The sequence below is a fragment of the Meriones unguiculatus genome, chromosome 14, assembly GCF_030254825.1.
Source record: "Meriones unguiculatus strain TT.TT164.6M chromosome 14, Bangor_MerUng_6.1, whole genome shotgun sequence".
Lineage (NCBI taxonomy): Eukaryota > Metazoa > Chordata > Mammalia > Rodentia > Muridae > Meriones > Meriones unguiculatus.
In genome coordinates, this window is record NC_083361.1 from 13,770,824 (window position 1) to 13,781,440 (window position 10,617).

General features: G+C 52.7%; 1 protein-coding gene across 4 annotated transcripts; it reads right to left on the reverse strand.

Annotated features, from left to right (window-relative positions):
- Nucleotides 1-1,448: 1,448 nt before the first annotated feature.
- On the reverse strand, nucleotides 1,449-4,244 carry C14H16orf54 (chromosome 14 C16orf54 homolog). Of its 4 annotated transcripts, none has more exons than XM_021635937.2 (2): nucleotides 4,092-4,244; nucleotides 1,449-3,197 (listed from the first exon to the last, which is right to left on the reverse strand). In XM_021635937.2, exon 2 carries the CDS (start codon nucleotides 3,141-3,143, stop codon nucleotides 2,466-2,468), a length of 678 nt encoding a protein of 225 aa, XP_021491612.1. In that variant the 5' UTR covers nucleotides 3,144-3,197; nucleotides 4,092-4,244; the 3' UTR covers nucleotides 1,449-2,465. The 4 variants fall into 4 exon arrangements, with proteins under 4 accessions (XP_021491612.1, XP_021491613.1, XP_021491614.1 ...); XM_021635938.2 differs by having other exon boundaries at nucleotides 4,087-4,239; XM_021635939.2 differs by having other exon boundaries at nucleotides 1,449-3,194; nucleotides 4,092-4,234.
- Nucleotides 4,245-10,617: the final 6,373 nt, after the last annotated feature.

Genomic DNA, 10,617 nt, shown 5'->3' on the forward strand with positions numbered 1-10,617 from the left:
TTAAGATTTTCTCTTTTCCACGTGAATGCACAAACACACAGACACACAGATATACATATAATCAAAAACAAAATAAATCTTTAAATATATCCACACAGCCCTCCCTCCCCCGTTCATTCGTGCTGGCTTGTTTTATGTCGACAGGACACAGCCTAGAGCCATTTTGAAAGAAGAAACCTCAGAAAATGCCCCCACCAGACTGGCCTGTGAGCAAGCCTGTGCTGCATTTTCTTAATAAGTGATTGGTGTAGGCAGGGCCCAGTCCATTGTGGGTGGGGCCGCCCCTAGGGAGGAGGTCCTTGGTGCTGCAAAAAGACAAGTGGTCCAAGCCACGGGGAGCAGCATCCCTCCATGGCCTCTGCATCAGCTCCTGCCTCCAGATTCCTGCCCTGTTGGAGTTCCTTCGCTGGGTTCCTTTGACCATGAACTGTGTGTGGAAGTGTAGCTAAACAAGCCCTCTCCTCCCCAAGCTGCTGTTCAGCCATGGTGTTTTCTCACAGCAACAGAAAACCCAGCTAACACTCATTCTTCCCTCTGTTCATCCATCCGTCCTTCCTTCTATCCGCCCACCCGTCTAAGCTCGACACCCCATGCCTTCTGTGTCCCCAGTGAACTGTTCACCCTCCCGAGCAGAACCCAAAACTCGGTGTCTTGCTGACCATGAGTGAGAAATGACTGTTCTCCAGCTCATGAGTTCCATGAATCTGTTCCTCCTTGCATCCATCCATCCATCCATCCATCCTTCCGTTCTTCCATCTATCCATCCATCATTTATAGCATACCCCTCTGGTTTCACCACAGGAAATTCCCAATAGGACATTTGTTCAACTCGGGGCTCTTATTGTCCAGACGTGGAGTATGGGACCAAAACAGACAGAAATCACCTTTCTGAAGTCTCCAGGTGAACGGTAACAGTCAGATCAAGATCCAGGAGCCTTTCCTGGGTTTACCTCCTACACCCTGACACCTCACCTGAGTAGGTGTAGATGGACAAGCTCTAAAACCCCACACCTCCCTTGCCCCTGTGAACTGTTCACCCCTCACAGGCAGAACCCAAACCTCAGTCTCTTCAGCTGGTGACTAGTGAGAAATGACTGTTCTTCCAGCTCTTGAGTCAAAGGGCACAGGAACCCCTCCCTTCCGTCCTCTGTCCCTCCCTCTTTTCCTTCCCTTCTTTCCTCTGAGACGGGGTAGGGGGTGGGGTGTCTTACTAAGTAGCCCAGGCTGGTCTTGCACTTGGGATCCTCCTGCCTCAGCCTCCAGAGTGCTGGGATTTCAGGCATGGCTCATGGCCCCTGGCTCATCCTCTTTAATTTTAACCAGGAGCAGAGTTTGAGGTCAAAGTCTCCAGCAGGGAACACTGGGCCTCCATTGTCTACACTGTATTTATTTTTCCTTGTGGCAAGTAATACTGACTTTCCAGTTATAGAGGCCATACAAAACAAGACTCACCTAAAAACAAATTTATTAAGCAAACGGCGATCCGATGTAAGTAAAAATATAAAGTAAAGAGTGTAACAAGAGGTAAACTGATACGGTAAAACCTTCATATTCTTGACTGGTTTGGGAACTCTATCGCTTTCTCCACTGCTCCTCTCCTCAATTAGGGAAACCAGACGATGGGCACACAGATGTCCCTTTCTATGGGATGGATCATTATAAGTAACTCTCTTCTATAGCAAGCCTGCCTCTCTGGACCACTCCACCAAGGCGGAGGAAAAGGTGGCAGAGGCCGTGTTTGGGGGCGCTTCCCTTCTCTAGGACAGTCTTCACGTCCACACTGACACAAACTCTGTTCTCTTCAGTCCGCGCTCTTCCTTAGCGTGGAATACTACAAAACTGTGTCGTAGGATGCGTGCAGTCACAAACCGATGAGCAGAGGAGCCTGTTGATCCTTTTTGGGTCTACTTCCTAAATTTAAGGCAAGGGGCAGCCTCTTCGGGTGGGCTCAGCAAATTCCATGTCGCCATTTACTATGCAGTCACAGACTCCTCCTGGACTGGTCCTCTGCCTCACAGTGGTGGGTGAGAGAGGGTGGGCACGGATGGGGTTCGAGGCTCTGGAGAAGAAGATTGCGGCCATCGCCTGCCCACGTGCCTGACACTCCCAAACACTCGCAATCACCAGCTCCAGGCTGTTGGGGTGTCGGCAGCCCGTACAGGACCTCCCCATTCAGACACTGAATCCTAGGTAAGTTTGTACCTTGAAGATGACAGAAGGCCATCTTGAAGCCTTCGGTCCCATTGTCAACTAGCCTTGCCTCCAGTTCTCAGAGTCACAACCTGGGCATTTTAATCAAAGGTGAAGGTCAGTGCCAGCCCTAGAGCACAGGCTGTCCCGACTGACACTCAGCCTGCCCACCAGTCAGGCGACCAAGTCAGAAATTCCCGCACAAAAGGCCGGAGCGAGGGCCAGGCCTGAGGCTGGAGCTGAGGGGGGAGGCCAACCTTACAGGTCCCGAAGATTCAGAAACCCACACTGGTCCGGCCTTCCCTCCTCCAAAACGCTGAGATCTGCTCCAGGGTGACCCGAGGCTGGAGGCCCCAGTCAGGCTCGGAGCTCCCTTGCCTCAGCCTCCAAGCCCTGGGGCTCCCGACCTGCGTGCCAGGCTCCAGCGTCGGCTCAGGCCCAACCCTGCCCACCAGGCCTGATGCCTGGGGCCTCTCCTCCTGTGTCTGAGGGCTCCAGAAGGTGCTCTGGGCTGGGACTTCTGGGGGAATCTGGGGAACCAAAGAACCGGGCGAAGAGGGTGGGATTGAAGGGGCCGGTGGAGCGGTTGCTCTGCCCTCCAGGGTGCCCCCGGGAGTCGGGGTGTCTGGAGGCCTGTCCATCAGCAGGGGCACGGAGGAGCCGTACCAGTCCTCCGAGCGCTCCCGGGCGCTGCCTCTGGGCTCGATCCACAGCTCCCCTCCAGGGCGCCAGACGAGGGTGGGCGCATGCTGGCTGGGGTCCGGGTGCGCGCGGCGGAACAGGCGTTCGGCCAGTACGGCGGTGGTCACGATGAAGAAGGCGGCGAGGGAGGCCAGGCCCAGCATGATGGGAACGCAAGGCCCGCACGGGAGCACCGCCCACATGGCCGCCTCCGCCGTGGGCTCTGGGGGGCCCTCCGTGTGCCCCGAGGGCTGCTGGGAAGTCGTAGGCATCGGAGAGACTCAGTGGCCAGGAGAGACCACAGGTGGAAGCAGGGACTGTCTCTGCTGGGAGAAAGAAAGGGCACCGGTCAGAGGGGAGCCGGGATCCTGCTCTAACCACTGGACCACCTCTCAACATGAGCCAGAGGGTGGGTGGGCCGCATCATGGCTAGGACTGCAAACCCTCAGCGTTCTCCTTCAGCTGTAGTTTCACCTCGGGACCTCAGACACAGACTGGAGGTGGGGGATGGCAGGACCTCTTTACCCCTGTCTCCAGGGCCTGGCCACACTCAACAAATCTGACTTCCCTGCTTCCTGCTGCCGGTTTGGCTCACCCGATCGGCCTGTTGGAGACGGAGGGCAAAACCGGAGAGCAGCAAAGCGGGCCGCAGAGGACAAGAGCGAGCCACGGCAGGGCAGGCCGGAGAACGAGTCGGCCGAGGCTCCCCAGCACCCTCGCGGGCCTCACTTCCCCTCCCAGGCCTAGGGTTTTGTTTCAGCCTCAAGAAAAAGCGTGGAGCCGGGTGTAGTGGCGCACGCTTTTAATCCCGGCGCCTGGAAGTCAGAGGCAGGCAGATCTCTTGAGTGTGAGGCCAGCCTGGTCTACAGAGCGAGTTCCAGGACAGCCAGGGCTACACAGAGAAACCCTGTCTTGAAAAACAAAAACAACAGCAACAAGAGGAGGAGGAGGAGACAGGGAATGCGAGAGAACCTTCCTTGCTCGCCCCTGACTTCTAGATGTACCCTCTCTTTCAGCCTCCTTACGGCTCTTGTAGGTAGTTCAACGGTTGTCCCTGTTGTGCTTTTGGTTACAACAGGTCCGTGGCCCTGGGCAACTAGCCAACCTGTCCAGCTCTGCCCCAGTCACTGGCCTGTCTGCCTCCCTTGTTGGTACCTGCCCGCGTCTCTGCCACAAGCCCCCCATTTGCAGCTGCGTCTGCACCCCTCACCTCACCTCACCTCGGGCCAACCTTGGATCTGTCTTCGGAGCTGCTCTTCCCAGGGCATGCCGGGAGGGTGTGCGCAGCCCTCTCAAAGGCCCTGGGGGGGCTGGCCTCAGAAGAAGGCGGAAGGGAGGCTACCACCTGTTGCTGGGCGACTGTGCCTCAACTCTTCCTGCCCCCACAGAGTGTTTCCAAGGCAACCTGGGGATGTGGTCAGTGCGGTGAAGGAGCACTTCCTGAGGAAGGTGGAGCCCCAACGAGCAGCTGTCAGTCAGCCTCGCCCCTTAGGCAAGCCCCAGACCCCAGCACGTTCACCCAGAGGTCACGAGCACTGCAAAGAGCAGCTCAGCGGCTGCCTGTGGCCGCCTCCTCCTGCCTGCTCCCAGGAAGGTGCCCAGTCTGTTTTGCGCAGGACTTCAGCAAACCTCTCCCGCCTGCCCGCTGGGCTGGCCCCCTGCAGTCCTCTTACTTCACCCAGCTGTTTCTTGTTTTGTTTTGTTTGGGACAAGGACTCAAGATGTAGCCCAAGTTGGCCTTGAATCCTGTCCCTTTAGCCCTCTGAGCGCTGGGCTGGCCGTCCTGTGCCACCACGGCCCCTCATGTCTCTGTTACTCCTGACACCCAACACAGTGAAAATACTAGGAGAATAACTGTCACCTGGCACCGTTTACGTCATTTGGTGTATACGGTGTTTGTGTGGAGACCAGTGGTCTGTGTCATGTCTACTTAATTGATACCCACCCAACCCCACCCTTTTGTTTTTCTGTGTTTGGGTGCTTTCACTCGCCTGCACGTGTGTTACCACAAACATGCCCCTGTTCAAGGAAGACGGAGGAGGACCTCAGACCTCTTGGAAGTTGGGTGATGGGGCAGCTGTGAGCCACTTTGCAATGCTTGTGGTTTAATAAAGCCCAGTTCCTCCGCAAGAGCATCACCGCTGGGCTAGCTTTCTGCTCCAACCTTATCTATCTATCTCTCTGCACGAGGAGCTCCCCGATTCTTCAAAACCAGTTGTCTAGTGAGGCCCAAAGAGCCTGTCTTCTTTTCCGGTGCTTTAAAAAGCAGTACCCTGCTGGTAAAAGTCGGTCTTAGGGTCTAAACTCAGGTCCTCACACTGGTCACATAGCACTTTTCAAATGAGCCATCCCCCAGCCTTTGTTCTCCTCTTCCTCCTCCTCCTTCTTCTTTTCTCTTTCTCTCTCTGGCAGGGAGGAGGAGGGTGTTTGTTTGTTTGTTGTATTGTTTGCTTGTTTGGTTTTGTTTTTTTGAGACAGGGTGTCCCTGTGTAGCCTTGGCTGTCCTGGCCTCACTCTGTAGACCAGGCTGACCTTGAACTCAGAGATCTGCCTGCCTCTGCCTCCCAGAGTGCTGGGATTCAAACCAGCCTGGTTTACAGATTGAGTCCAGGACAGCCAAGGCTACACAGGAAAACTTTGTCCCCCCCAAAAACAAATTAAAAAAAAAAAAAAACAACAACAAAGTTATTTATTAAGCCAGGTGGTAGTCTGAGCAACTTTAATCCCAGCACTCAGGAGACAGAGGCAGGCAGATCTCTGAGTTTGAGGCCAGCCTGGTCTACAGGGTAAGTTCCAGAACATCCAGAGAACCCTGTCTCAAACAAACGAAAAGAAAAAGGAGGAGGAGGAGAAAATGGACAAGATGGAGCCTAGTGTGGCCGCACACACTAGGGAGCAGAGGCAAGAAGATCACCAAGGGTTTGAGACCAGCCTCGTCCGTCCAGCGAGTTCAAGGGCAGCAGCTAAAGATCCATCAGCAAGAGTCTGTCAGAAAACAGAGAGGTCAAGATGGCAAGCTCTGTATTTTAATATGAACAAAAGATGTTTTAATTAAAAAAAAAATGGAAATAGGAAAAAAAAAAAGCAGAGTGGAGCGCAGTCCTCGGGAGGCAAAAAGGAGGATTGCCGGCCTGGGCTAGGAAGCAAGTGAACAATCCCAAATAAATAAACAAGAGAAACCTGAAGTGTCGACACTGGGTCTCCGTGGAGAGAGCTGGCCTCCAGCTCACTCTGAAGCTTGAACCTCTGATCCTCCTGCCTCCACCTTCTAAACGCTGGAGTTAACAGTTGTGCACGCCACGTCTTGTCATTGTGATGCTGGGACTCATGGCGTGGTGCAGGCTAGGAAGTTGGGTACTCGGTTAGCTACAGCCCAACTCTCCTTTAATTACTATTTAATCATGAAAGGAAGACAAACTTCCGGAAGAGGAAAATCGGACATGATTTTCCTGTTGCTAAGGTATCAAGCTGTCTATTTCCATTCTTACCTTCCATTGCTTAAGTTAAAAAAGTTTGACAGTTTTTACTAATTCTTAAAAAAAAAAAAAAAAGAACATATCATATGATGTAGGGGCTCCATGTATGCATATATGTACACACATACACACAAAACAAACAAACAAACAAACAAACAAACAACTAGAACTAGTAGATTTTGAGACCAGATGTTGCTATATAGCCCAGGCTAGCCTTGAATTCACTATATTCTTACTTCAGCCTCTTCAGCGATGTGATTTCAGGTGTGTGCGGCCACGCCTAGCTTCTGTGGCATGGGGACCGGAACTTAGGTGTCTTCACTCACAGACGTCCACCCAGTCGTGAAAGTGTCCCTGAGAGGAAACAGGAAGTTACTCAATGAGCATCTGCAATAGTGGCTTCTGGCAGAAGTCTGGGCAGAAGGCGGCTCCTGTGGTAGATGTTTGGGAACCAGCTGGTCTAGGCTTTAAACCCTTATTTCCCTGTCGATTAAGGGACCGGCACATCGGAGCTGTGTGCTTGCCATTTGCTGAGCTAAGCAAGGCTGTGGACCCTAGCATTCTGGTGCTCTTCAGCCTCAACTCTGGGCGACTGGAGACGGCTCAGCGGCTAAAACGATGGCGCCTTCAGAGGGTCCAGGTTCGATTCCCAGCACCCTCCTGGCGGCTCACAACTGTCTCTCACCCCAGTTCCAGAGGCTCTGGCGTCCTTTTCTGACCTCCACAAGCAACAACCCCCCCCCACACACACACGGTATACTGATATATATGCAGGCAAAACACTCGCACACATAAAAATGAAGAAGATGGACTGTGGTGGCGCATGCCTTTAATCCTGGCACTCGGGAGGCAGAGGCAGACTGATCTCTGAGTTCAAGGCCAGCCTGAGTTCCAGGACAGCCAGGGATACACTGTAGAGAACCCCTGTCTTAAAAAACAAACAAAATAGGAGAAGGAGGAGGAGAAGGAGATGTATTTTCAAAATGTGGTTCAGAGGTAGTCATGGTGACAAGCCTGCTATCCCAGCACTTGGGAGGCTGAAGCAGGAGGAATCTGAGTTCTGGGTATAACTGAACTACACAGTTAGACCCTGTCCTTTTATTTTTATGTATGTATGTGAGCACATATGCCATGGAGAGTGTGTGTGTGTGTGTGTGTGTAGATATCAAATGATAATTTCTGGGAGTTGGTTCTTTCCTTCTAGCTCCTGGGGACTGAGCTCAGAAGATCCAAGTTGGAGTCATTTTGGAAGAGGGACCGTCCAAAAGGTGAGCGTGTCATTACTAGACTGGCTGTGGGAAAGCTTGTGCTGTGTTTTCCTCGTCGATGACTGAGGTGGGAGGGCCCAGCTTACTGTGGGCGGTGCCAACCTGGGCTGCCGGTCATAGGTGCTATAAAAAGGCAGGCTGAGCAAGCCAAGCCAGCCTGCAGCCTCTGAGTCAGTTCTCACCTCCAGGTTCCTATCCTGAGTTCCTGCCCTGACTTCCCTAGAGGATGTGCTACAAGCTGTAAGATAGATAACACTTTCCTCCTCGACTTCCTTTTGGTCACATTGTTCTATCACAGCAGAGATCTTAACTAAGACACGCCCCTCCCCACTGTGCTGGCAGCGGAGATGTGAGTGGTTATGACCCACCTCGTGCACACTAGGAACCGAAATGGGTCTTCTGCAAGAGGAGCAAGTGCTTTCAGTCCCGGGTTCTCTCTCTAACCAGCACCCCTTGCTCTGAATTTAAGCCAGTGAGTGCAAATATATGTAAATCCCAGGACTCCTTCCTAGGCTCCAGTCCAGAGTTTGCAGTTAGATCCCACAGGCCACCCAAAGGGAAGGATAGGAAGTGGGACAGTGAGATGGTAGCCAGATAGAGGCCCCTGCTGCCAGGCCTGGCAGCCTGAGCTCAACCCCCAGAAATCACATGATGGAAGAAACTCAGTTCCCAGAAGCTGTTCTCCTATCTCCACGAGTTCACTGTGACGCGGCCCCCACACACATATAGAGTAAATAAAGATTTTAGGGTAGCGTTATTATTTGTCACACAGCTCACTTCATTTTTGTGCTTTTCTATATTTGGGTAAGGTTTCATCAGAACAGGTTTTGGAAACGCCCACCATTTTCTCCCTCTGAGCCCGCTCTCGCTGTTTACTGGAATCAGCAGCATTGTGACCGGGGCAGCTTGCAGAGATGGAAATGGGTAAGATGTCCAAGCACCCCTCTTCCTCAGCAGCCTCCTGGTCTGGATGGTGACATTTGTAAACGTGTCCCCGAGAGGTGTGTGCCCATAGCCTCACCGCGTGGCCCCCTTTCCTCTCCTTTCTTTTTCATCCTGGTCTTTTCCAGGACAGTCTTTTTAAAAGGACGGATCTGGAGCCAGAGAGATGAATCAGCAGGTGAAGGCGTTTGCCAACAAGCATGATTACCCAGGTTTCACCCCCCCACCCACGTGGTGGAAGGAGAAAATTAACTCTCCCAAGTTGTCCTCTGGCTTCTACACCTATGACATGGCACATGTGCACCCCTGCACACAAATAACTACATGCATACCCCAAAACTTAAAACAAAAACAAAACCCACACCTGGCCTGGGCAGCACAGTAGAGCTGGCCCTGGCAGCGGCTGCAAGCTTTGGCGGTGTGGGTAAGGGATAGATGATCCCCACACCCACCGCCACCTTCGGCAGGTGGGAGAGTTGTCCCTGAAGGTATGACAGCAGGAGAGCTGGCTCTGCCCCCTGCCAGCTGCAGCGCTGGGTGAGCTAGGCGAGGCAGGGCTAGAGAGCTCGCTCTGGTGGTGTGGGCGAGGGAGCGCTGACCACCTCAGCTACCACCCAGGGCTTTGAGCTGACCCACCCCAGAATCTACCCCGTCTATGACCTGCTGGAGCATGTGAAGGGCCTGCCCCACAGATCCAGAACTGCAGGATCTCCATGACACGGGACAACAAGGGTATCCGAAAAGGAGTCCCAGTGGGGATCCAGTATTGCCCGTGTAGCAGAAGCCAGAGGCCTGCAGCCAGACCAATGACTCACTGCGATGAACATTTGCAGGTAAAGATGTGAGGACAAAAGGATGCGCTGTGGGACATGCTACACCTTTAACAAGTTTAAAACATAGATAGATAGATAGATAGATAGATAGATAGATCTGAGCCCATTCTCTTACTCTAAAACGAGAACTCCAGACCCTGTTCCCCCTGCTCCCTCGTTGCTGGGATTAGGGGCGTTGACCACCACGCCCACCGGCCTGAGGTTGGAACGCCTGGCCTGCGTTTAAGTGCCAATCAAGACTCAACCAAAGCATCATTCTTTTTCCAAAGACTGGTAAGAGACAGGGTTCCCTCAGTGTTGGGCAGAAAGGGCATGCAAGGAAGGCTCTCAGGAGTTAAGCGATGCTTCTCTGCTCATCCGGGGCCTCCTACCAAATGACTCCGCATCTGGGCTTGATTTCAAGAAATTGTCCTGGGTTTCCAAAAAAAAAAAAAAAAAAAAAAAAAAAAAATGCAGCCAAGTTCACCAGCAAAAACATGATGGCGCAAGAAGGGCTGATGCCGTCAGGGGACTTCAGATGAGAAGTCAAGGGTGTGTGTGCATGTGTGCGTGTGTGCATGTGTGTGCTCCTCTGTGGACGTACACAAGTGTGCTACCACCTCACTGTGTGTGGACAAGTGTGCTCCCATCTCCGTATGTGTACGAGAGTCTCCCACCTCACTGTGTGTTCATGCATTTGTGCTTTCACGTACCCAGGATGCCAGGATCCCCGCTGATGCCTGCTGACGGGGCTGCAGAGGAAGGGCAGCCGTGGCTGTGCAGAGGAGGCGTGGCTGCCCTCCTTCCAGTTAGAGCCCAGCTGCTCCAGTTAGGCTTTCCTGGTGTTTACGACCAGATACCCAAGAAAAGCAATTTAAAAGAGGAAACAGTTTTTTTTTTTTTTTAAGATATTTGTTTATTTTACATATATGAGTGCTCTATCTGCATGCATGTCTACAGGCCAGAAGAGAGCATCAGATCCCAGTATAGACTGGTTTGGAGCTGCCATGTGGTTGCTGGGAATTGAACTCAGGACCTCTGGAAGAGCAGCCGGTGCTCTTAACCTCTGAGCCATCTCTCCAGACTGAAAACAGTTATTTTGGCTCATGGTTTGAAAGGACTTTATTGTCATCACGTCTGTGTGTGTGTGTGTGTGTGTGTGTGTGTGTGTGTGTTTAGGGGTGGAGCTGGTAAAAACAGTTGATATCAAGGCATGGAGTGGGGGAGAACACAGGAGGGGGCCAAAGT

Bases quoted from the DNA above. Each gene is read 5' to 3' on its own strand.
- C14H16orf54 (XM_021635937.2), bottom strand. From the start codon at position 3,143: ATGCCTACGACTTCCCAGCAGCCCTCGGGGCACACGGAGGGCCCCCCA.